This window comes from Arachis stenosperma, chromosome 3 (assembly GCF_014773155.1).
Source record: "Arachis stenosperma cultivar V10309 chromosome 3, arast.V10309.gnm1.PFL2, whole genome shotgun sequence".
Taxonomy (NCBI): domain Eukaryota; kingdom Viridiplantae; phylum Streptophyta; class Magnoliopsida; order Fabales; family Fabaceae; genus Arachis; species Arachis stenosperma.
The window spans coordinates 80,722,223-80,750,059 of record NC_080379.1 but is presented as its reverse complement, the minus strand read 5'-3'; the positions used below and the strand labels follow the sequence as shown (position 1 = coordinate 80,750,059).

The 27,837-nt window shown below is 36.1% G+C and overlaps 1 protein-coding gene and 1 pseudogene across 1 annotated transcript; both read left to right on the top strand.

The window, feature by feature from the left end:
- The window catches only part of LOC130966310 (D-3-phosphoglycerate dehydrogenase 2, chloroplastic-like), a 30,832-nt pseudogene extending 7,491 nt beyond the window's left edge, over nt 1–23,341 (top strand).
- A 2,617-nt stretch (nt 23,342–25,958) lies between these two features.
- On the top strand, nt 25,959–27,071 carry LOC130966309 (uncharacterized). Its single transcript, XM_057891097.1, has 2 exons — nt 25,959–26,733; nt 26,863–27,071. Exons 1-2 carry the CDS (start codon nt 25,959–25,961, stop codon nt 27,069–27,071), a joined length of 984 nt encoding a protein of 327 aa, XP_057747080.1.
- The last annotated feature ends 766 nt before the right edge of the window (nt 27,072–27,837 follow it).

Genomic DNA, 27,837 nt, shown 5'->3' with positions numbered 1-27,837 from the left:
TTAGAAACGCATACTGATAGAGAATACAATATGAAAAATGTGTAAAGTGTATATGTTCCCCAAATAGTTTAAAAATTCTCAAATAAATACTAGACTAATGACTAAGGATTACATAAGAAAGGTAAAACAATCTTTTAGTGTCAAAATCCACTTCTGGGTTCCACTTGGTAAGTGTTTGGGCTAAACTTTGATGATATCCACATGCTAGGAGGCCTCTAGGGCGTTGAACGCTGGCTAGGGGGTCTTTTATGAGCATTCGACGCTGGTCTTTTCTCCTTTGGGCGCAGGATGCCAAAATAAGGTGGGAGGCTGGCGTTGGACACTAGTTTTGGGCCTTCAATTCTGAAGCAAAGTATAGACTATTATACATTTCTAGAAAGCTCTGGATGTTAACTTTCCAAAGCCATTAAGAACGTTCCCTTTGGACTTTTGTAGCTCCAGAAAAGCTCTTTCGAATGCAAGGAGGTTAGATCCAGACAACATCTGCAGTGCTTTCTCTGCCTCTGAATCAGACTTTTACTCCAGCTCCTCAATTTTAGCCAAAAATTACCTGAAATTGCATAAAAACACAAAAAGTCAAAGTAGAATCCAAAAATGTGAATTTTGCACTAAAACCTATAAAACTTAATAAAACTTAGACAAAACATACTAAAAACTATATGAAAATGATGGCAAAAAGCGTATAAAATATTCGCTCATCAGTGACCTTAAGGCTGCTGAGTCAACTATTCAAGTTATAAATATCTTATACAGATAACTATGAAAGCTAGATATATTAAAACACAAGTAATAATATATATAGGAATAAATATATATGAGTTACTAATATAAATGATATTAGTACCATAATGATTAAAGATATACAATGAAGCATTAGCAAAGTTAAGTTCACCAAAAAATACCGATATTTACTCATACCGGCAATTTTTAAACTTAATAATAACATTAATTAAACTTTATTTTAATCAAAGCGGGTAATAATAATAATAATAATAATAATAATAATAATAATAATAATAATAATAATAATAATAATAATAATTTTATCTTTTTTCGAAATATCTCATATAATAAAAATTATATAAAACTTCTAATTAATTTAAACTCTAGTTATCATAAAATCGATTATGTATAATACCTTGTTATAACAAAATTATATAATAATCTTAATTAATCCAAATTCAAATAATAATAATAATTTTAAAAATTAATTTAATATTTTCTTATTAAAATAGTTTCTAATAAATAGTTCAAACTAATTGAATAAATCATAATTCGTTTAAATTTCAATAATCATAAAATTAATGTAATTACTTTTTAAATAGTTTTTAAAATATAAAATTTAAAACTTAATAAGATAAACAAAAATTTATTCATATTTTAATTTTAAAAAAAATACGGGAAGTTACAAATTGCATCGGACTCGTCAGCCAAGTACATCCGACTTTTAAAATTGTTGAGGTGGTGTCTCAAGTCGGTTGTTCCGTCATAGAGGTCCATGTTGGGACATTTGAAGTTCTTAGAAATCTTAGCTCGCATGATCTCATCAATGAACGGATCTTCTCCTCCAAGAGGGCTTTCCTTCCAATCCATCCAATTAATCCGACTTTGAAGGTCGACCTCTAGTTTCGAGAGCTTTTCTTCCTGCTCTCTTTGTCGTTGTACCTCTTTTTGCAAATATCTTTCAACTTCTCTTTGTCACTCAATCTCCTTCTCAAGTTGCTTTAATCAGTCATGGTGCTCGTGCACAAGTTTCATGATCTCTATTGAATGAGGGGCTTTTCATTCTCGGGTGGATGAACGTCCGAATGGATTCTCCACGGTAGAGGATTTCCTAATGTACCCTCTCCGTGTGGACTACTCGCTCTTTCATGTCGTGGAGGTATCATGAGTGCTCGATTATCATTGTGAGGTTCTGGTTCTGACTCAGACGCCGTGTGGCCATCTTCGAACTGATTGTCCACCATGATTGGGTGTAGACTTTCAGGTCCCCGACAATGGCGCTAATATTTTGGGAGTTACCTGAAATGGTAACTTGGGTCTAAACGTGAGGTTCACAATACCTTTAAGGTTGAGTCCGACGTCTTCGGATGCTAAGGTGCCACCATCCAACGTCGTAATGAAGGTGGGGGTGGTACCTGCAAGGGACTCTGATACTTAAGTTAGTAAGGGTTTAGCAGGAGTTTAGTAAATTGGGTTCTGAATATACCTGAAGGTGTTAGTGTATTTATAGTAGAAAAGATATCTACCTTTTACAAGAGTTCCACTTTTGATGGTGAATGGCCATTCTCCTTTTTTTAAGAAAGTTATTTAGATCTCCCTTCTAAATAAATAAAAGATATCTTAAAAGTTAGTTACTTATTTAAATAAGTAAAACTGAATTGTTGTTGTTGCGCCCGACCTTTATGAGGTCAGATAGGTATAAATAAGGCTAGCTTTCTTGGGTGAACTTTTATTCATTTTGGGTCTGACTATATTTTTGGATCAGGTATAAACAAAAGATTTGCATGATTATGATTATAGAAAATACCATAGTCAACATGCCTAAAAAAAGCGGTATATTTAATGTGCACAAATTGGTTCAGATCGGTATAATGCATAATCATGTTTGTGAAACATGAATTATAAGTGGTGGTGGTATATTTTATTATCATTGGATAAAAATCATAAATATTTTTTACTAATAAACAAATAATTTACAATGGCTTATAAGAACTCCTTTTAATAATATGTATATAATCAATTTTATTTATTGAAAGAGTTCTTGATCTTAAAATAAATATGTATAAATTTTTAGAGTTGTATCACATTGTGTAAGTTGTCAAAAAAATCATTTTATGGTAATAATTTTATTTTTGGAGAATAAGAGTTTTTTTATTTCAACTTTTAAGTACAAATTGAATGAGAATTTAGTTGTTCAAAAATAATTTCTTTCCTTCCGAGTTGGTATTTGTATTTATTTAATGTTTCATGCTCTAATTATTTTGCAAAAAGGTTCAACAACTCATATGGAGGATACTATTTAGAGTGGCATAAAGTGAAAGTTATAAACAACACTAATTAAACAATTGATATGGAGGATATTATTTAGAGTGGCACAATATATTGTTATTACTTTTATAGGCAGTATTATTGTCTTTCTATTTTTAAATATTATATAAAAATTTTTCATTAAATAATTAAATAAATACATAAAATTTATTGTCTTAATTATTATCATGACAAATAATAAATTAAATATTTTTTATTTTAATTCAAAATTTTGGTGGTGAAAAATATATTACCATAAAAGATAAGATATATTTATGAATTTATTAGTAACGTTGCTGTGTCCTATACGGGATAAGGATAATACATAAAATTATATAAATTTTTTATTAAATTTAAATAAAAAATATACATAGTAATTATTATTATAAATATTTTACAACTTAAAAATATTAAAAATAATAAATATTTATTTTAATCAATTTAAATTTATTGAATGGTCATCTCATTTGTCCGCTTAAGTAAGTATTTGGAGTTTGAATCTCGCCTTGTGTGTATTACAATCCATTAGTTAGGCTGCATTTGTTTACAGAGACAGGACACTGAGACATGGACACAAAGACACACAATCATGTTTGGCAAAGGAGACATGGACAGAGACAGTGTATCCAGAGACACTGAATTAGTGTATTTTGTGTCCATCCTGACAGAAAGGACACAGGGATACTAACAACGGATACAACTTATTTTTCATTCTTTCTTTCATTATTTTTGTTAATTTTTCATAATTATATTTTTTTATTATTATATTTTTCATCTCAAATTTTTCGAATGAAAAAAAATGAGAATAAATTAGATTTTTATAATTTGTTCTAGTTTATCACCAAACAGAATATAAGAACACAAAATTTTGTGTTTCTGTCCATCAACGTCTTGTCCTGTTCTCAGAAACAAACGCAACCTTAGCGACAGACCCTTAATAAATAGAGCATCAATATGTGGTGGATTAATTATCGACTTGCCAAGTTAGGAAATCCATAGAAAAAAATTGTATTTGTCTTTAAAATAGATTAATTTTTCATTAATAAAAATACTTATGAATTTTTGTCTTTGCTGAAATTTACTTGGGACAATTTTATTTATTGCTATCGTATTCATTCTTGAAATCAAAATAATATGATCAACATTCTTGAAATCAAAATCATTTTATGAAATAATTTTTAAATTTTCAAATTCATAAACTTATGTCATTACAAAAGTTATTAGATCGATTAATATTTTTTGGTAATATGGTGTATCGAAACACCATCATTGAGTATTAGTTAGTGTGAAAAGAAACTGATAGCAACTTTTGTTATTCAATATATAATTTATTCAATTGAAAAATAAATTAATATGATAATGAGGACTCAGGGGAGCGTGAGATTCCTATTTAAAAAAAATGTCCCCGTTCTTTCTCCATCATTGCAAGTTCCTGTTTAATTACCCCTTAGAGAACGTAGATCTCTTCGGGTATCTACGAATATTCTTTGAAAATTTTTAAAAAAATTAACACAAAAAGACATAATATAATAAATCATAAAATAATCAATTCAATATAATTCAACACAATTTATAACATATTCGTTATGAAAAATAACATTTCAAAAGGAGAAAACATAAAAAAAATAATCTAACATAATAACATAACATAATTTTTTAGGACGATACTGAGTGACATAGTGACGGACTTGATGAGAGGTAGAGAAAGTGAGTTAGAGAGAGAGGATCAAGGCTGAGAATGAGTCTGAAAGAAAAAGAAAAAATTCGAATTGGAGACAGAAATTAGGATTACTAAATTCAAGAAATAGATTTACGTATATATAAATTAGAATAAATTAATAATTTTATATTCGCGAGTATTTAATAAGTTTCATGGGGCGGGTACTTATGTCCGTTCTCCTATTAGGAGTGACAAACGGAAAAGTCCGTCCTGTCTCGCCAAAAGCCCGTCCCGCCTAGTAAGACGGTCCTGAATTTTTTCCCCGCCCGCCTAATGGTAGGCTAGCGGGATCTCCTTTTTTTATAAGGCATTAAATATTAAACAATATATATAATTTCACAACAATTTCAATAAATTTATAATTTCTAAAAACATAAAAAAATTATAATTTTTAAATTCATGTACATTAACGTCTTTATAATTATAAATGTGTAATAAATATAATTATAAATAAATTTTTTTTGAAACAAAATAATAAAACCAGCATTGTTCAAAGCAAAACAAATATTATCCAAAATATAATTTAGAACTTCTTCAATTATCATCTTCATCATTTTGTATATTAATAACATCATAGAAATTTGTAAAAAAATGGCTCTACCAAAATAAAAGTTTGGCCCAGCAGGAAAGCCTGCCCCACCCCGGCAAAGTCCGCCAAATCCCGTGGATTAGGCGGTGCAGGGTAGGCGAGATTTTTAAGTTTGATGGCCATAAATTTCCAGCCCAACCCGCATTTTTTAGCGGGTTATACGACCAGCTCGACAGATTTCGACCCGTTTGCCACCCCTAGTCCCCATTCATTTTCGCATGGCAGGTCGTGAGGATTTCAGGAGTCCTCATCTAGCTCCAAAATGCGAGTAATCACTGCAAATACCCGTTTCGGCTGTTTTTGTGATCATCCTTATTGCTAGCATTCATTGGTTCGTGACGTGGAGCTATTCTAGCCACTCAATAAATTCTTAGATAATCAAAGTTTAGGTTATCTCATTTTTATAAAGTTACATGTATCCTTGTTATAACAATATTAATAAAAGATAAATGGATAAACACTAAACTATTGTTTGGATATAAGATAAAAAATAAAAGGAAAGAAAATGGAAAGAAAAGTATATTTTTTTGTGTGCTGTTTAGATGAAAAAAAATGAATAAAAAAAAATAGAAGAAAAAATTTCTTTTGCTTGAATGGAAGGAAAAGTAAGAAGAGAAAAAATTAAAATAGAGAAAAATTATATTAATGTTTTTATATATTATATATAAATTATATTTCAAATGGTAACTCTGTATTTTTATCCATGTTTGCACTTTTGAATTAGTTTTCTTCGCAACTTTGAAGAGAAAAAATTTTACGTGAGTTTCATATACACTTTTATGTTTTTCATTCAATTTCTTTGTTGAACTAAATAATGAAAAATTGATTTTTCCATCCATTTTCTTCCCAACATGTTATTTCTCTACAAATTCTTCTAATCTAAACAATGCATAAATATGTCACATTTTTTATATATATAACAATAACTAATATCACATATTAGGCTAATTTACGTTGATAAATCAAAGTCTCCCTAAAATTATCTGAATCCCCTAAATCCAATAACGTTGCCTAGTTGTCTCCATTTAAATCGAATTTAATGAATTCGAATTAGGATAATAAGTAATAAATCTAATTTATATTTAATAATTTACCTCTAACTTATGGTAAAAATGTAAGATATGATGCCAAAAAAACCAAAGCGTCGTAAATTTTTTACTAACAAAAAAATATATTTTTTATTTTTTAGACATGTATCTATATTTTTAAGTTATACATTTTAATTTATATAAATTAAAGATAATTAAATGTAAAAAAAAATACTGATTAATAAAGGAATAAAATTTAAGATAAATATGTCATGAACAAATTGAAATAAAATAAAGACTTTTAATTATGATCATTAATTATAATTACATATATTTACTTCAAGATTTATGCTTCAAAAACACAGTATATTAATATTTTGTATTTTTATTTTTTAATTTTATACTATCACAAACATTAGTTACTCTCCAATAATGATAATACTTTTAAAAAAAATAAACATAACTAAATTATCTTAGAATTATATAATAATTTTCAACATAATAAAAAAATATACAATTACCTAAAATATAATATTTGTGTAGTAACTGAAATTTAATTCTCAATATAAAATAATATATAATATCATTTCATAATCAAATAAGTGTTTAATCGAAGAATTTAATATTTATATAATAATATGACAAAATAAATTAAAGTTTGAGTTTAATCATAACAAGCGTTCAAGTTTAAATTTTTATAAATTAATTTATTTGTGTTAAAGTGAAGTGCGCAATAAAAAATTCATAAAAATTTCATATATTGAAGTAGACAATAATTTATTTGTAAATACAAAAAGTGTATTGAATAAGTAAGAAATTATTTTATTTTAATTTGGTCCATAATTCACATGATTTGAATTTAGCTCAATATATATGATTTGATTTGATTTGATTTAATTATTAGTTGAAAATATCTCAGTTGCCTATTTTATTCATAAATTTATTATTTTAATGACTAATAAATTAATCAAATTAATTAATTAGTACACACAATGAATTTGGATTAATAAATTTAAAAAAATAAATTAAAAATACTAACAGAATATTAAAATAAATAAATTAGAAAATACTACAAAATCAAATTGATATAAATTATAATAAATTATATAATATTTAAATATTTAATCAAATTAATTAGTTGATATAGTTAATTTATCGTAATAACTTATAGTTAATGAGTTAAAAGAAATAAATCAGAAAACATTCTCAGAAGCATGCTACATCAGGTTCATCATTAAGTACAAAAGTTCGATTTTTATATAATAGAATAGATAAATTTAAATGCGTAATATTATTCTTATTAAAATTATCTAATTATATTTATGCAACTTAAACTTTTAGAGAAGATTATTAATGACATCTTATTGGTCAAAAAACTTATTAATGACTCTAGAGTCTAGATAACTTGATATGAATTTTTTTTATATTTTACATTAACTTTAGATAAAAAAATTAGTTCTGACATATAATTGAAAACTTAAAATGCAATTAATAAAAATTTTTTATCTATAATTATTAATAAGATATAATCTAGATATAATGAGAAATAAATCATATAAATAGAGATTTTGTATAATAGGTAGAGTTAAATTCAAGAATAACGATGTTTTTTAATTAATTTTTTTAATTTATTCAATAATAATAATAATAATAATAATAATAATAATAATAATAATAATAATAATATATTTGTCTAACTTAATTTAATTTTTTCGTAAACAATTCCTAATATATTTTATATTCATCTACATTTAAAAGAAAGAAAGAAATGAAGGATATATAACCTTTAACACGGTGCTCTTTTAGGTATTTAGAAATCTGAAAAAAAAAAAGCCTTGAAAAACCAAATAGTCATCACCTAACTTTTCTTGCCCTCAATTCTATGATCTCGCTCCCAAAATCTGAGGAGAGTAGAATATTGCTTGACTTGCTTTCGAATGCAATAGAGAAGAATATACAACTTTCATCTCGTTGCCGTTATTCCACCTGTCCAGTCACTACTGTTGTCGTGTCTGCTCTGTCGCCGTGTGCGTTGCTATGCGTCATCTAATTTAATGAATTTAATTAGAATAAATAATAAATTATTTATTTTATTTTAGATTTTATAAATGAAAAAAACCAATTCACTGATATAATGAATTACAATTAACGTAGTCTAATTAATTAAGTAATATAAATTTTAATAAATTATATTAATATTTAAATATCCAATCAAATCAATTAGTTAATATAATTAAGTCATTGTAATAAATCGTATTTAATGAGTTAAAATAATTAAATCGAGAAACACTTTTTGGAGCATGCTACGTAAGTTCTATCATTAAGTGCAGAAACTCAATATTTATATAATAGAATAAATAAATAGAATAAATAAGTAAGTAAGTATTTGCACTATTATACTTTTTGTTCTATATGATGATTTAAGATATTTGTTTTGTATGTTAAATAATATTTTGTATCTTATATTCATTAAATATTGATATTAAGATGAGAAAATTATGTAATAAATTTTATAAATAGTAATTATAAAAAATAAATAATTATTTATTATATATAATAATTCTTGGTATACATAGGATCGGATCATGTATATATTAGGATATCTATTTTAATTATGTAAGTAATTATTGTTATTTTTAATTTTTTATTACATTAGTAAATAATATTTAAAACTAAAAGAAAAAAATAACTAAAAATAAAATTTTCTTAATTTGAATAAAAACTCTCTTATAAATATAGTAAAAATATAAGATGTGATATAGAAAAAAAAGTTAAAGCGACATAAATTTTTACTAAAAATAAAAATATTTTTTGTTCACTTTTTTTAGACACACAACTATTTTATTCAAGGTATAAATTTTAATTGATATTTTATAAAAAAGAGCAATCAATACAAAAATAAAACTTAAATAAGACAAATATGTTCTGAAAAAAATTAGAATAAAAGAAAAACTCCAATTATAACCATTAATCATAATCATATATATTTATTTTAAAATTTATACTTCAAAATTTTAGAATATTAATATTTTGTACTTTTTATTTTTTTAATTTTAAACTATTATAAATATTCGTTGTTCTCTAATAATAGTAATCCTTTTAAAAGAATAAACATAATTAAATAATTTTAAAAATATATAATAATTTTTAAAATAACAAAAAATGGACAATTACCTAAAATATATTATTTTTATGTAGGTGTCGGCATTGTCAATGTCATCTTCAAGCTGCAACCAAGTACGGCTGCCTTGTAGTCAACGCCCCCACCGCCAACACCATTGCGGCTGCTAAGCATGGCAGTGCTCTCCTTGCGGCAATAGCAAGGAACATTGCCCAAGCCGATGCCTCCATTAAAGTTGGTATTCATCTATCCATGCTGTTGCTTTACCTTCCATTGTTGTTCATAATCATGCAAATATGTATAGGTATGTGTATGTGCTGCATGTGTAGGGAAACGGCAAAGAAACGAGTATGTGGGAGTATCAATGGTTGGGAAGACATTAGCGGTGATGGTGATAAGGAAAATTAAAAACAAAAGGATAGATAAGGGGGTTTTCCTACTAGACCTCTAAGATACCTGTTCTTAGCAACTTAGGTCACTGGAAGGGTTTTCCCTACTAGACTTTCAAAGAACCTGTCCTTGACAACCTAGATCAGAGGGATAAAAATTGAATCACTCAATTTTCTCCATGCAACAAGCGAAGTAAATCACTCACCTCACTTAATCACACAATAAAAACGTGCGTAGAGCACTAAGGAAATTTTATTCATCAAAAGTTATTCCAAATTGTTTCACCAAAGGTGTTTAAATAGACCTCTAACAAATCAACTAAAAGATAAGATAACTAATTTAAATCAGATTTGATGTTATTAGATTAGATCAGATTTGATTTAAATTTTAACATTCTAAAGCTATGATAACTAATTAAAATCAGATTTGATCTTAATTGATTAGATCAGATTTGATTTAAATTTAAAATTTCTAAAAATACTACTAAGCAAATCAGAAGTAAATCAAATCTTCCAACAAACTCTAACAGCAAAACAAATTAAAATAAATTATTAAAAAATTCGAAAATAATAATAATTTATGCCTCCCACAGAATTTGAAAAGCATTATTGGATTTCTTGCTGTCCTGATATAACCCAATGGGCCTTATGAGTTGTCGCCCTTTCAGCATCACTGTTTTTGAGACGGACTCTTGGTCTTCTTGATGTCCAAGACTGGCATGGTACAATTCTTCTAGTATTCAGATCCTTGAATATGACAAGATTACCATTCCGTCCCTTAGCTCTAAGATGATGAAAATGCCCTCCTGACCACGTATCAGATGGGGTTTGAAAAAGTTGGATCTGAGATGGCGAGGCGAGCGAAAGGGTTGAAAATGAATGTGATTGCACATGATCCTTATGCCCCGGTGAATAGGGCTTGTGCTGTTGGGGTGAAATTGGTATCATTTGATGTAAACCTGGTTAATTAACGGCTAATTAACCCATAAATGAGAATTTATTCTAGAAAGCCTAAAATGTGATTTTTATGGCTAAATGTGATAGAGGAGACTGAGACGAGAATTTTGGTACAAATTTTATAGAATTCGGACCAAGATTGGACCGAACGGGCCAAACCGGGCCAACCGGACCCAAAGTGGGCCCTTGGCCCAACATAACTTAACCAAAACCCTAGTTTTCAGCACTCTCTCTCCTCATTTGTTACACACACAAGCTGAAATTAGAGAGAAAGGGAGGAAGAACACTCTCTCAAGTTCTCTCCCTTGGTTGATCTTCAAACCATCATAACTTTTGATCTAGAGCTCCGATTGCCGCCCCGTTTGCGGCCACACGTTTACCGCGGAGAGCTCTACAAAACCCATATAATCAATCTTGAGGTAAGCCACGTGTTGCTGTTCGAAATCTCAGCCCTTATTTTCGAGTTTCATGGGTGAAATGTTGAGATTGTGGGTTCTTTGATGTTATAGGACCAAACTCTCTTGAAGGAGAAGGTTAATCTTGTCTCCTTGGATCTTGGGTGTGGTAAGATTCTCAACCCTAGTGTATTTTGTTGTTTTATGATGCTTGGGTTTTGAGATGTTGTGTATGGGTATGATGGTTGTGGCTTAGGTTGTGTATGTGTGGATATTGGAGCTTGATTGGTGATTTTGAAAAGCTTGGAAAGGGTTTGGTGGTGAAAAATCTGTTCTTGGAGGTATTGAGGCCTTGAGAGCTTGTGGATATTTGGTTTGGAAGTGCTCCGGTGGAGCTTGGGAAATCGGCTAAGGTATGGTTTCGGTTTCCCGTATCTAATATGTAATGTGGTAGGAAATACTTAGGCTAGAGGCCCTAAGATAGGCATTGAATTGTTGATGTTGTTGAATGATTGAGATATATGATGTGGTCATATATGTGATGATGATTATTGATGCCTTGGTGGTGTGATGTATGAGAAATATGCATGTTGTGATATATGCTTGATGAATGGTTATGGTTGAATTGTGGGTTGAACCATGTTGATGGTGAATATGATGTTGATTGTGTGCAATAATAATTTATTGGAATTGGTGTTGTTGAGAATTGGCATGAGGAATAGTATATGATATGTCAATATGTTTGAGTTTGAGCCACTTGGGTGAAGTGGGCTAAAATGATGAGATAGTGATTTTGCATATTGTGGTAATGTGTCAAGGTGTGAGTTGAGGAGGCTTGATGTTGAATTTGATACATTTTGATTGATTTCAAAGAAAAGGGATGAAATTGGCATGTTTTGATTGATTTTGAAAAGAGTTGAAAATGGTTTGTTTTGAAAATGGCATATTGTGGTTTTGTATGAAAATATGGTTTTTTGGGCATACTTTGACGGGACATAACTTGGACTACGGATCTCCGTTTTGTACCAAATCTATTTAGAAATGAAATTGGATCCGGGATGTCCATACCGTTCGAAGAACGGGTGAAAAACGATTTAAAATGAGGAAGTTATGTCCGTTGGAAGATTGGGGTGTAAATCTGTGAATTCTGCAGCTTTTAACTTAGAAAATTTTTAGCAGAATGACTTTAACTTAGAAAATTTTTAGCAGAATGACCCCTTGCGCGTGGGCGCACCTGGCGCGTGCGCGCCGATCTTCCGAGAAGTGCCATCCACGCGTACGCGTGATGTGCGCGGGCGCGCCGATTGTGCTGCACCCAATGCCCAGCCATTTTCCAGAGAGTTATGCCAGAACTGTGCCAGTGTTGTGCCTGGGGCACGAGAACACCCGCGCGTACGCGTGGTTGACGCGTGCGCGTCGATTGGCAAAGTTGTAATCCACGCGTCAGCGTGCATGACGCTTGCGCGTTGATGACTTTTTGAGGCCATCCACGTGTGCGCGTGGAGTGCGCGTACGCGTGGCCCTGTTTTCATCCCAAAGTTGATTTTTGAGTTTTAAAAGCCAAATCTCATACTTCTAAGTCTCCAATCTCACCATTTATGTCTTAAATCATTATGACATGCCTAGCTATTAGAAAGGGGCTAGTGAATGAGGTAACTTGCGAGTGAAGCAAGGGAAAAATGAATGATCAATGAGGATCAAGATGATTATGTGAGATGCGGAGGATGGTGGTGGAAGTGCTTGTTATGCCATGGGCCGAAAGGCTGTAATTGTTAATGAAATGGCTGGTTATGGATTTAACCGTGAGCCGGAATAGCTGTGTATGCTATGAATATTGGCTGGTTATGGATTTAACCATGAGCCGAATGGCTGTTATGGATGTTGATCCATGGATGAGAATTCATGCATGTTTATGCTGAATTATTGATAATTGTGATTTGCACTTCCACTATCTGAGATACGAGTTTCCTTGGGTAGTAGCAGTGGCTAGCCACCACGTGCTCCAGGTTGAGACTTGATACTCTGTTTACCCTATGTCGTCAGGGTGGCCGGGCACTGTGAAATTCCCGGACGAGCTCACTCCCAAATATTCACCTGTGATGGTGATGGATAAATATTCACCTGTGATGGTGATGGATAAATATTCACCTGTGATGGTGATGGATAAATATTCACCAGTGATGGTGATGGATATGGATCATGATTATGATCAAGCTCATATTGAGCATACTCAAGTTGGGGAGACACGACAGAGGGACAGTCCAATGGTTAGCTACCAGGACTTGTCGGGTTGGCTCTATAACCGACAGATGATATCATCGGCCACTAGGGACAGGCATTCATCATATGCATACTATGTGAACTGTTTGAGATTGCCTATTTGACTGTATATTACTTGCTAATTGTCTAAATGTCTTAACTGCTCCTATTTGTATATTCTTTGTCTGATATAACTGTGTTTTCTATAATATACTCCTGCTGGTGGTTGGGAGGTTTGAAGGAATTGGAAAGGGAAGTATTAGTTAGACTGAAGAATCTTTAGTCAGATGCCCTTATATAGTTTAGCTTGTTTATAAGCTTTGATATTATCTGGAGGAAGTTCTAGGATTGCCTTTGGCTTTCCTCTATTATTATGTATTATATATGTGGAAGCTGTTACCATGCTAGGGACCTCTGGTTCTCACCCATGCGGATTTTGTGGTTTTCAGATGCAGGACGCGAGGTTTCCCGCTGAGGCATGCTGGAGACTTCTAGATTTGCGAAGATTTTTTGTGCTTGGGGACTATGTTTTGGTTTATATGTTTTGCTTAGATACTCTTATCTCCATTAAATAATACAAACTGTGATGACTCCTCTTATGGGAGATTTTGGAGAATAGGTTTTATGTATTTGTGTCCCTTTGGGTTTCCTTTGGGGTTTTCCTTATTTTATCATATGTATATATTGTTATGCTCAGACCGGTTATCTTCGCAGCCGGATTTTGAGTCTTGATATTCCTGTTTTGGACACTCTTTTGTATATATATAATCTCGCGTTGGTTTATCCTTGTTCGTTGCGTTATCGATCGGAGTGTTGCGCCTTTGAGTTGCGGTTTTTGTTTACCCCTTTTTCTACAAAGGCTCCTAGTTATAATCAATCATTCATACTACTATACGTACTAAATTTTTATTTTAGAGGTCGTAATACCTTGCCATCTCTGAATTATGACTTAAGCATAAGACTCTGTATGGTAGGGTGTTACATTATGGTATCAGAGCAGTTCGTTCCTGTAGAGCCTGAGGGATGGACTGACTATGCTTCTGTGCATTCTCTGTATGTGTGTTATGTGCTATTAGTATATCTGCTTGATATAATTGGCATAAACGTTCATGAGCATGCATTTGGGACTTTGAAGCACTAGACTCCCGATATTGAGACTGATCAACTTAATATCGATTGTTGGGTGTGTATAGGAACCAGATGGCGCCTCGTGGACGCGGTAGAGGTAGTGCGAGAGGTCGTACGAATGCTCGTGCACCGGAGAATAACCCTAATGACCCAGTGAACTTTATGGCTGCGTTGGAGAACATGGCTGCTGCTATGCAAGCCACTGCTGAGGCTCTTGGTCAACAGATGAACAACCATGGTAATGATGGAGGTGGAGTTCAGGGCCCGATGACCTTGGCAAACTTTTTGAAGGTTAATCCGCCTAAGTTCAAGGGAACTACTAGCCCGACTGAGGCTGATACATGGTTTCAGGCTATAGAGCGAGCATTACAAGCACAAGTGGTACCTGAAGGACAGCGTGTCGAGTTTGCCACTTATATGCTCACCGGTGAGGCGTCGCATTGGTGGCAAGGCATCCGACGTCTTCTGCAGCAGGGTGATGACTATATCACCTGGAATGTCTTTCAAGAAGAGTTCTATAAGAAGTACTTTCCGACTTCTGCTAGGACGGCTAAGGAACTTGAATTGTTACAACTGAAGCAGGGTACCATGTCCATATCAGAGTATACTGACAAGTTTGAGGAGCTGTTCAGGTTCTCTCGTATGTGCCAAGGGACTCCGGTGGAATATGAGGAATGGAAGTGTGTTAAGTATGAAGGAGGACTCCGGAGTGATATCTTCAGTTCAGTAGGGCCAATGGAGATTAGGACTTTCTCCGAATTGGTGAACAAGTGTAGGGTGGCTGAAGAGTGTGTGAGAAGGGCAACCGCTGAGAAAGGGAGTCACAAAGGATCATTCCCACAGAACCGAGGAAAGAGCTTTGCACCTAGAGGTCCGTCTTTCAAGAGGGGAAGCTCTTTCAAGAGGCCCAACAACAACTCCCAAGGAAAGAAGTTTGGGAAGCAGCCTCAGAATGATCAAGCTTGTATTAGGTGTGGAAGTCACCATCCGGGAGCACCATGCAAGGCCGGATGGGGTTTGTGCTACAATTGTGGAAAGGCGGGGCATAAAGCCGCCAACTGTCCGGAAAAGCAGAAACAAGGTGCTGGGAAGGCACAACAGACTGGTCGGGTGTTCACCACTTCAGCTGTAGGAGCTGAGGGATCTGAGACACTCATTCGAGGTAACTGTGAATTAGCTGGTCAAACTTTAAATGCTTTATTTGATTCGGGAGCATCACATTCATTCATTGCATTTGAGAAAGCCCATGAGTTAGGGTTGAAGATTGTAACTTTAGGTTATGATCTAAGGGTGTACAATGCTACCCATGAAGCTACGGTAACTAGGCTAGGATGCCCGGAAGTTTCCTTTAGGTTCAAGCAGCGTGATTTTGTTCATAATTTAGTCTGCTTGCCGATGGTCGGTCTTGATCTTATCTTGGGATTGGACTGGTTTTCTAAGAACCATGTTCTGCTTGAATGTTCTACAAAGTCGGTGTACTTTATGCCGGAAGATACAGAAGGGCCGGTCGTGGTGAATAATTATTACTTGAACTCGATGATGGTGAACTGTTCTGGAATCGAATGTCAGGGTATCATGTTGTTAACCGCGGGCGTTTCGGGTGATGATCAAAGGTTGGAGCAGATTCCGGTTGTGTGTGAGTTTCCGGAAGTGTTTCCCGATGATATTGATGAGTTTCCACCTAACCGAGAGGTTGAGTTTGCTATTGAGTTGGTGCCCGGGGCGGGACCAATCTCAAGTGCTCCTTATAGGATGTCACCGTTAGAGATGAACGAGCTAAAGTCTCAGTTAGAGGATTTGTTGGGAAAGAATTTTATACGGCCAAGTGTCTCTCCGTGGGGTGCTCCAGTGCTACTAGTAAAGAAGAAAGATGGGAGTATGCGGCTCTGTGTGGATTACAGGCAGTTGAACAAGGTTACAATAAAGAATAAGTACCCATTGCCGAGAAATGATGATCTCATGGATCAGTTACAAGGATCTGGAGTTTTCTCCAAGATTGATTTGCGATCCGGTTATCACCAGATAAGGGTGAGGGGTGAGGATATCCCTAAGACCGCTTTCAGAACTCGTTATGGTCATTACGAGTACACTGTGATGTCCTTTGGGTTGACGAACGCTCCTGCGGTATTCATGGATTACATGAATAAAGTTTTCCGTCCGTTTCTGGATAAATTCGTTGTTGTCTTCATTGATGACATACTAATTTATTCCAAGACCGAGGAAGAGCATGCGGAACACTTGAGGACCGTGTTGCAGATTCTAAAGGAGAAGAAACTTTATGCAAAACTGTCTAAGTGTGAATTTTGGAAGAGTGAGGTGAAGTTTTTGGGCCATGTGGTGAGTAAGAAAGGAATAGCCGTAGACCCAACTAAGGTGGAGGCTGTGATGGATTGGAAACAACCAACCACCGTAACAGAGATAAGGAGTTTTCTGGGTTTAGCTGGCTATTACCGAAGGTTTATCAAGGGCTTTTCACAGATAGCTTTGCCAATGACAAAGTTAACCCGCAAAGACACTCCGTTTGTTTGGACTCCTGAGTGCGAGGAGAGCTTTCAGACATTGAAGAAAAAGTTGACTACTGCACCTGTGTTGGTGTTACCCGAGCCGAACGAGCCTTTTGAGGTGTATTGTGATGCCTCATTGAAGGGTCTAGGGTGCGTGCTGATGCAGCACCATAATGTGGTGGCGTATGCCTCACGACAGTTGAGACCTCATGAAGTTAGTTACCCTACGCACGATTTGGAACTCGCTGCGGTTGTGTTTGCCTTGAAGGTGTGGAGGCATTATCTCTATGGGGTTAAGTTCCAAGTTTTCTCTGATCATAAGAGCTTGAAGTACCTCTTTGATCAGAAAGAGCTTAATATGAGGCAGAGAAGGTGGATGGAATTGCTGAAGGACTACGACTTTGAGTTGCATTACCATCCGGGAAAGGCAAACGTAGTGGCAGACGCGTTAAGTCGAAAGTCATTATATGTGGCTTGGATGATGCTTCAAGAAGAGAAGTTGCTCAAGGGATTCGAGAGTCTGAAAATTGGTACTCAAGAAGTATCCGGAACCTTGTGTTTGAGCCGATTAGAAATCTCAAGTGACTTTAAGTCCGAACTCCTGAAGGCTCATCAAAATGATGAAGCGTTATGGAAAGTGTTACCGGCCATTGAGCAAGGAAAACAGTGGAGAGTGTCGGAAGAAAAAGATGGGTTATGGAGATTCAAGGGTAGGATTATTGTGCCGGATGTTGGCACTTTGAGGCAAGATATTTTGAAGGAGGCACACAAAAGCGGATTCTCCATTCACACGGGAAGTACTAAGATGTACCATGATTTAAATGTGATGTTTTGGTGGCCGGGTATGAAGAATGATGTGGCGGAGTATGTTTCAAAGTGCTTAACTTGTCAAAAGGTAAAGATTGAACATCAAAAGCCCGCCGGTATGTTGCAACCTCTAGAGATTCCACAATGGAAGTGGGAGAGTATTGCAATGGACTTTGTGTCGGGATTGCCAAGGACTAGAGCTGGTTTTGATGCTATTTGGGTGATTGTGGACCGACTGACGAAGTCAGCTCACTTTTTGCCCATTCGTATGACTTACACCCTTGAGGAGCTAGCACGGTTATACATAAAGGAGATTGTGAGACTTCATGGTGTACCTGCTACTATAATCTCTGATAGAGATCCTCGTTTTACTTCAAGGTTTTGGGGTGCATTTCAGAAAGCTTTTGGAACCCGATTAAGCTTGAGCACGGCTTACCATCCTCAAACAGATGGTCAATCTGAGAGGACAATCCAAACACTAGAGGATATGTTGAGAGCTTGTGTTTTGGACCAACCGGCGAGTTGGGATCGGTATATGCCATTGGTGGAGTTTGCATACAATAATAGTTATCATGCGAGCATCGGAATGGCTCCGTATGAGGCCTTGTATGGGAGGAAATGTCAATCTCCGCTATGTTGGTATGAAGCTGGAGAGAAAAGCTTGTTGGGGCCAGAAATGATAGCTGAGACTACTGAACAAGTCAAGAAAATCCGTGATAGGATGCTTACGGCGCAGAGTCGTCAAAAGAGTTACGCCGATCAAAGGCGAAAGCCCTTAGAATTTGAGGAAGGAGACCATGTTTTCCTTAAGGTTACTCCGACTACAGGAGTAGGTAGGGTGATTAAGGCAAAAAAGTTGAATCCTCGATACATTGGTCCATTCCAGATCCTAGAGAGGATTGGACCGTTGGCGTATCGGATGGCTCTACCACCTCATCTTTCGAACCTGCACGACGTGTTTCACGTGTCGCAGCTTCGGAAGTACACCCCTGATGCTAGCCATGTGTTGGAACCTGAGTCGGTTCAGTTAAGGGAAGATTTGACGCTTCCAGTGGCTCCAGTCAGAATTGATGATACTAGTATTAAACGGTTGCGTGGAAAAGATGTTTCCTTAGTCAAAGTGGCATGGAGTCGAGGCGGTGTTGAGGAACACACTTGGGAACTTGAGTCGGAGATGCGAACGGATTATCCGCATTTATTCTCAGGTAATTGCATTTGAATTTTGTGGGCAAAATTCCCAATTAGGTGGGTAGAATGTAAAACCTGGTTAATTAACGGCTAATTAACCCATAAATGAGAATTTATTCTAGAAAGCCTAAAATGTGATTTTTATGGCTAAATGTGATAGAGGAGACTGAGACGAGAATTTTGGTACAAATTTTATAGAATTCGGACCAAGATTGGACCGAACGGGCCAAACCGGGCCAACCGGACCCAAAGTGGGCCCTTGGCCCAACATAACTTAACCAAAACCCTAGTTTTCAGCACTCTCTCTCCTCATTTGTTACACACACAAGCTGAAATTAGAGAGAAAGGGAGGAAGAACACTCTCTCAAGTTCTCTCCCTTGGTTGATCTTCAAACCATCATAACTTTTGATCTAGAGCTCCGATTGCCGCCCCGTTTATGGCCACGCGTTCACCGCGGAGAGCTCTACAAAACCCATATAATCAATCTTGAGGTAAGCCACGTGTTGCTGTTCGAAATCTCAGCCCTTATTTTCGAGTTTCATGGGTGAAATGTTGAGATTGTGGGTTCTTTGATGTTATAGGACCAAACTCTCTTGAAGGAGAAGGTTAATCTTGTCTCCTTGGACCTTGGGTGTGGTAAGATTCTCAACCCTAGTGTATTTGTGTGTTTTATGATGCTTGGGTTTTGAGATGTTGTGTATGGGTATGATGGTTGTGGCTTAGGTGTGTATGTGTGGATATTGGAGCTTGATTGGTGATTTGAAAAGCTTGGAAAGGGTTTGGTGGTGAAAAATCTGTTCTTGGAGGTATTGAGGCCTTGAGAGCTTGTGGATATTTGGTTTGGAAGTGCTCCGGTGGAGCTTGGGAAATCGGCTAAGGTATGGTTTCGGTTTCCCGTATCTAATATGTAATGTGGTAGGAAATACTTAGGCTAGAGGCCCTAAGATAGGCATTGAATTGTTAATGTTGTTGAATGATTGAGATATATGATGTGGTCATATATGTGATGATGATTATTGATGCCTTGGTGGTGTGATGTATGAGAAATATGCATGTTGTGATATATGCTTGATGAATGGTTATGGTTGAATTGTGGGTTGAACCATGTTGATGGTGAATATGATGTTGATTGTGCAATAATAATTTATTGGAATTGGTGTTGTTGAGAATTGGCATGAGGAATAGTATATGATATGTCAATATGTTTGAGTTTGAGCCACTTGGGTGAAGTGGGCTAAAATGATGAGATAGTGATTTTGCATATTGTGGTAATGTGTCAAGGTGTGAGTTGAGGAGGCTTGATGTTGAATTTGATACATTTTGATTGATTTCAAAGAAAAGGGATGAAATTGGCATGTTTTGATTGATTTTGAAAAGAGTTGAAAATGGTTTGTTTTGAAAATGGCATATTGTGGTTTTGTATGAAAATATGGTTTTTGGACATACTTTGACGGGACATAACTTGGACTACGGATCTCCGTTTTGTACCAAATCTATTTAAAAATGAAATTGGATCCGGGATGTCCATACCGTTCGAAGAACGGGTGAAAAACGATTTAAAATGAGAAAGTTATGTCCGTTGGAAGATTGGGGTGTAAATCTGTGAAATTCTGCAGCTTTTAACTTAGAAAATTTTTAGCAGAATGACCCCTTGCGCGTGGGCGCACCTGGCGCGTGCGCGCCGATCTTCCGAGAAGTGCCATCCACGCGTACGCGTGATGTGCGCGGGCGCGCCGATTGTGCTGCACCCAATGCCCAGCCATTTTCCAGAGAGTTATGCCAGAACTGTGCCAGTGTTGTGCCTGGGGCACGAGAACACCCGCGCGTACGCGTGGTTGACGCGTGCGCGTCGATTGGCAAAGTTGTAATCCACGCGTCAGCGTGCATGACGCTTGCGCGTCGATGAGTTTTTGAGGCCATCCACGCGTGCGCGTGGAGTGCGCGTACGCGTGGCCCTATTTTCATCCCAAAGTTGATTTTTGAGTTTTAAAAGCCAAATCTCATACTTCTAAGTCTCCGATCTCACCATTTATGTCTTAAATCATTATGACATGCCTAGCTATTAGAAAGGGGCTAGTGAATGAGGTAACTTGCGAGTGAAGCAAAGGAAAAATGAATGATCAATGAGGATCAAGATGATTATGTGAGATGCGGAGGATGGTGGTGGAAGTGCTTGTTATGCCATGGGCCGAAAGGCTGTAATTGTTAATGAAATGGCTGGTTATGGATTTAACCGTGAGCCGGAATAGCTGTGTATGCTATGAATATTGGCTGGTTATGGATTTAACCATGAGCCGAATGGCTGTTATGGATGTTGATCCATGGATGAGAATTCATGCATGTTTATGCTGAATTATTGATAATTGTGATTTGCACTTCCACTATCTGAGATACGAGTTTCCCTGGGTAGTAGCAGTGGCTAGCCACCACGTGCTCCAGGTTGAGACTTGATACTCTGTTTACCCTATGTCGTCAGGGTGGCCGGGCACTGTGAAATTCCCGGACGAGCTCACTCCCAAATATTCACCTGTGATGGTGATGGATATATTCACCGGTGATGGTGATGGATAATATTCACCAGTGATGGTGATGGATATGGATCATGATTATGATCAAGCTCATATTGAGCATACTCGAGTTGGGGAGACACGACAGAGGGACAGTCCAATGGTTAGCTACCAGGACTTGTCGGGTTGGCTCTATAACCGACAGATGATATCATCGGCCACTAGGGACAGGCATTCATCATATGCATACTATGTGAACTGTTTGAGATTGCCTATTTGACTGCATATTACTTGCTAATTGTCTAAATGTCTTAACTGCTCCTATTTGTATATTCTTTGTCTGATATAACTGTGTTTTCTATAATATACTCCTGCTGGTGGTTGGGAGGTTTGAAGGAATTGGAAAGGGAAGTATTAGTTAGACTGAAGAATCTTTAGTCAGATGCCCTTATATGGTTTAGCTTGTTATAAGCTTTGATATTATCTGGAGGAAGTTCTAGGATTGCCTTTGGCTTTCCTCTATTATTATGTATTATATATGTGGAAGCTGTTACCATGCTGGGGACCTCTGGTTCTCACCCATGCGGATTTTGTGGTTTTCAGATGCAGGACGCGAGGTTTCCCGCTGAGGCATGCTGGAGACTTCTAGATTTGCGAAGATTCCTTGTGCTTGGGGACTATGTTTTGGTTTATATGTTTTGCTTAGATACTCTTATCTCCATTAAATAATACAAACTGTGATGACTCCTCTTATGGGAGATTTTGGAGAATAGGTTTTATGTATTGTGTCCCTTTGGGTTTCCTTTGGGGTTTTCCTTATTTTATCATATGTATATATTGTTATGCTCAGACCGGTTATCTTCGCAGCCGGATTTTGAGTCTTGATATTCCTGTTTTGGACACTCTTTTGTATATATATAATCTCGCGTTGGTTTATCCTTGTTCGTTGCGTTATCGATCGGAGTGTTGCGCCTTTGAGTTGCGGTTTTTGTTTACCCCTTTTTCTACAAAGGCTCCTAGTTATAATCAATCATTCATACTACTATACGTACTAAATTTTTATTTTAGAGGTCGTAATACCTTGCCATCTCTGAATTATGACTTAAGCATAAGACTCTGTATGGTAGGGTGTTACATTTGATATGGCCATCGCCGCCGCAGACTTCATCTCTCTGCACATGTCGCTTACTGCAACTACTAAGAAGATCTTCAATGACGCCAATTTTGCAAAGATGAAGAAAGGAGTCCGCATCATCAATGTTGCTAGAGGTGGTGTAATCGATGAAGATGCCTTGGTCAAAGCCCTTGACGCTGGAGCAGTTGTCCATGCCGCACTCGACGTCTTCGCGGAGGATCCCCCACCGAGAGATAACATGCTAGTGAAACACGAAACGTAGTGGTGACGTCTCATTTGGAATCCAGCACAAAAGAGGTACAGGAGGGTGTGGCAATCGAGATAGTAGAGGTTGTTGTTGGAGCACTGAGGGGGGAGCTGTCAGCAACTGCAATGAATGCTCCCATAGTTGCTCCTAAGGTGTTGTTAGAGCTGGCTCCATATCAAAATCAATTGTCAACATTGTGAATGCGGACTTCACCGCCAAGGAGAAGGGGCTCCGCATAAGCGAGGAGAGGATAGCGGTTGACTCATTGCGGAGCTGCCCCTGGATTCCATTCCGGTTCAGATCTCAAATGTCGAGTCCAAATTCGGTAGACAGTGAGATTAGCATTGAAGAGCAGGGGAAGGAGAGGCTCGGGTTTTGTTTTTAAAATAAATATAAAATTACGTCGTTTTAGTTCTCTTTAATGATAAGGATGGATGTAAATTATTTTAGAGACTATTATGAATCTTGGAAGATAATTTTGGGAACGAAATTGAATAATTATTAACTTCAAAAATAACTTTGAGTTTTGAGTGCCAAGTTCCGGAACTATTTTAAAATTTAACTCGCTTTTTAACTACCCAAAAGCTGCAAAAAGACAAACAATTAACTAAGAGGCTTGCTACACATACAAGCCTTTTTGCCTTACAAGCTATACAAGTTGCTCCAAGTCCAAGAAAAAAACGCGCGCCCCTTCAACAACACGTTCACTCTTCGTCTTCTTCCTCAATCAAAACGCAACTCATCAAGAAAAAAACATGCGCCCCTTCCACAACACGTTCACTCTTCTTCTTCTTCCTCAATCAAAACACAGACCATCAAGATTCAAGGGACATTCGAAACAAACTACTATGATTCTGCAGAAACGTTCCAACTCCTCGCGAAGAATAGAAGAAATCAAGAAGAAAAGATATAAATCTCCATAAAAAATCACCAGAAAAAGGAAGAAACATTATTCAAGGTACTGTTTTACTGTTCTTCTAGGTTTTTCTTCTAGATTATCTCTGCTATGTGCCTCATCCTTAACCAGCAAAACATTAAAAGATTTCAAGAAGAAATATACTGCCTCCCCCTATTTTGGGTATATTTCTTAAATCCTTTGGGTGTATTCTATAACCGTTTGGGAGTATTTCTGTAATTCTTTCTGTAACCGTTTGGGTGTATTTCTGTAATCGTTTGGGTGTGTTTATGTAATCGTTTGGGTGTATTTCTGAAGTTCTATTATCTTCAAAACGATTTCAAAACTTGATTTCAAAAACCATGAAAATCGAAAAAACGAAGCAAAGAGAGAACGCACGAAGGAGATCTAACAAATTTGGTAAGAAACTCGAAAAAAGAAACGAAATCTTTTGAAAAATAGAAGTTATATATTTGTGCGTTAATTGATTTGAATTGATTTAAAATTCTATTAAAAAGGCACGTAATATAAACAGCGCGTTTAATGAGTTGGTTTCGTTCAAACTTATAAAGTTTGTAAATGCAAAACACTGGAATGTGGAGATTAATCCATTAACTAATAGAGTGCTGTCAGCATATAGCACCACATTCCCCTTGAATCAAAATCAAACGGTTAAAATAGTGGGACACTACCAGTACACCAAACGTATTTTGTACGCACCGATAAGCATAACATAGCAGCCGCACCGAATCCTTACCCGAGAAAGAGTTCTCAAATTAAACGACCTAGGTGTTTTTGTATTATATATAAAATCATTCATATGCTTTTTCTGTCTAAATACAGACCTTGGAAAATATAGGATACATTGTATTTGGCTTTTACAGATTATTATATAATTCTATACGGCTTTTAGAAACTGTTATATAATTCTAGTATTCAATGAGTATATGATGAAAACAAAAACCACGGTAAGCCACTAGTTTTTTATTTTTTATTTTTTGTTTTTTTGTGTATACAAGTTTTATTCCTAACATTTTTTCTTATACACGAATTATCTCGGCTAAGTTTTTAACTCATTGGACAGTAGTATATACTTATAATTATATAATGTATAAAATATTCTTTTAGTATTTGACTTTTAGACTAAATTTTAATTTTATTTCAATATTTAATACGTTTTATTTTTTTACAAATATTTTATTTTATCATATTTTTATTTTAAATATTTTATTTTATTTTATTTTTATATTATAATCAAAAAAAATTTTTTTACTGCCAATTTTACTCTTTTAAGTTTATTGCAATTATCATTATGACCACCACAATTTTAATTATTGCAATTTCCAAGATGATAATGGAGGAAATTAGTATTTTTAAAGGAATATTGTTTACTGTAACAAAACGATAAAAGATGATGTAAAATGCAAGAAAAAAATATAATATTTTAAATATTAAAAACAAAATTAAAATTTAGTTCATTTTAATATTTTATCCTAATCGTCTCTAAAACCTAAAATATCATTTCTATATTTTTTAAGGTCTATTGTGTATTGCACATTACAAAATCGGAAACGAAGTCCTATATCTCGGTCACGTCAACTACGATAAGGACCAAAATGATCAACAGATTAGCACGATGACAATAACCTCCCCAGAATCTCAACTAACTCCGAGATTCCCTCTAACAAATCAAGCAACGGTATGAACTTGAAATCTATAAAAAAACCGCTGGGATGGATCACCAAGGGGGCATCTAAGCATTCATACCACTCTCTCACTCTTTCACATTTTTGATATCAAGAAATTATCATTACTAACTTGAGCGTCGGAGTCCTTTTTACAGGTCCCCCCCTCAGCTCGTGTTCAGGCAAGGTATTCCTCTGCCGCAGGACAAGCCAACCTGCCAGCAGCATCTGAGATCCGAACTATAGCACGGCAACGAGTATCCTTGCACGAACAATTGGCGCCCACCGTGGGGCCCCGCCTCACTTTTCTAGTTTTTCAGAACTAACAGCATTACCTTTGCATTGTATTCCCTCTTCTTTCAGGGGATGAACCATGACGGAACGGTCAGTAACACCTTCGACCAACCCGACCAATGGCGACCTGTTGGCCGCAAACGCCGCCTTGCTCGCAGAAAATGAGCGAATGGCCGAGCTATTGGCGGCCATGCAGAACAACGACAAACGGAAAGCTAACAAGAAGGCGAACACCGATCAACATGAAGAACATCAGTCTGAGTCGAATGCGAAGACGGCAGAGACCAACTCCGGGACAGCAAGACGACGAATTAGCCCCTTTTCAGAAGAAATAATGAGTTTTAAAATGCCTAAAAACTTTACCCTTCCAATGACCTTGACGCCGTACAAGGGGATCGGAGACCCTAAAATCCACATTACAAAATTTGAATCTATAATGTTATTAAACAGCGACTCCGATCCCATCTTGTGCCGGTCTTTTCCCACATTCTTAGATGGAGCTGCTTTATTATGGTTCTCTAACTTACCTGCAGGACCAATAACAGGCTTTGACGAGTTTGCCAAGCTGTTTATAAATCATTTTGCAGCGTCTAAGATCTACGTGCGAGACTCAGATTACCTCAGCACGATCAAACAAGGACAACACGAGAGCTTAAAGGACTACATAATGCGGTTCACAGAAGCGGCTATGCAAATTCCAGATCTTAACCCCGAGGTGCAACTCCATGCCATCAAAAGCGGCCTTCGCCCCGGAAAATTCCATGAGGCAATCGCAGTAGCAAAGCCGAAAACACTGGAGGAGTTCCAGGAAAAAGCCCAGGGTCAGATTGAGATTGAAGAGCTCAGGGAAGCCCGTAAAAGCGAAAAGCCGGTTAGAAAAGAAGAATAGAGGTCACAACGGTCCACAAGCAAATATCCGAGAAAACCGTTCAAGCTAGCACCGAAATATGATTCGTATACAAAATTCAATACGAAATGAGAAGATATAATCAAGGAGATTCTGCATAACAAACTGATTAGACCACCAGTCAGAGCAGGATCATACCAAGATCAGAAATATGTTGACAAAAGCAAGCACTGCGCCTTCCACCAGAAGTTTAGACATACAACAGACGAATGTGTAATGGCAACTGGAAAGATTGGCGAGACAGGGGCTCCTAGACAAGTACGTCTCAGCGAGAAAACAACATGAAACAGATAGGAAAAGCAAACAAAAGCAGGTCGAAACACCCCCATCCAAAGGCATAATTAACTACATTTCAGGAGGCTTTGCCGGCGGTAGGACTACCACCTCAGCCAGGAATAGGAGTTACAGGGCAATGATGACGATGGTAGGCTCCTGGCCAGCAAGACAAGCATCGATTCCGACCTCTCGCATTGACTTCAGCATGGCCGACTTCAAAACAAATTGCCCAAACCTAGACGACCCGGTCGTCATCTCAGTCCAAATGGGGGAGTTAACAGTGAAAAAAGTCCTACTCGACCCAGGAAGCAGCGCCGACGTCCTGTTCTATTCAACATTCAAGAAAATGCATTTCAGTGACAAGGCACTACAACCATCGCCCGGAGAATTGGTAGGCTTCTCCGGGGAAAAGGTATCGGTATCAGGGTATATCTGGTTAAGAACAACAATTGGAGAACCACCAAATAACAAAACACTAGACATCCAATTCTTAGTGGTTGACTGCCCTAGCCCTTATAACATCATTTTAGGGCGTCCATCGCTAAAGGCTTTTGGAGCAATTATTTCAACTGTTCATCTTTGTGTAAAATTTCCATTGCAGGATAACATAGTGGGAACAGTATACGCAGATCACAAAGAGGCAAGGCAGTGCTACAATGCAAGCCTCAAGTCAACAAAGAATGGGGAGACACCTCGGATCCATATGGTATATAACTCGGAAAATATACCAACCATGGACGAACTTGATCCCCGAAGTGACGATAGTCGACCTACA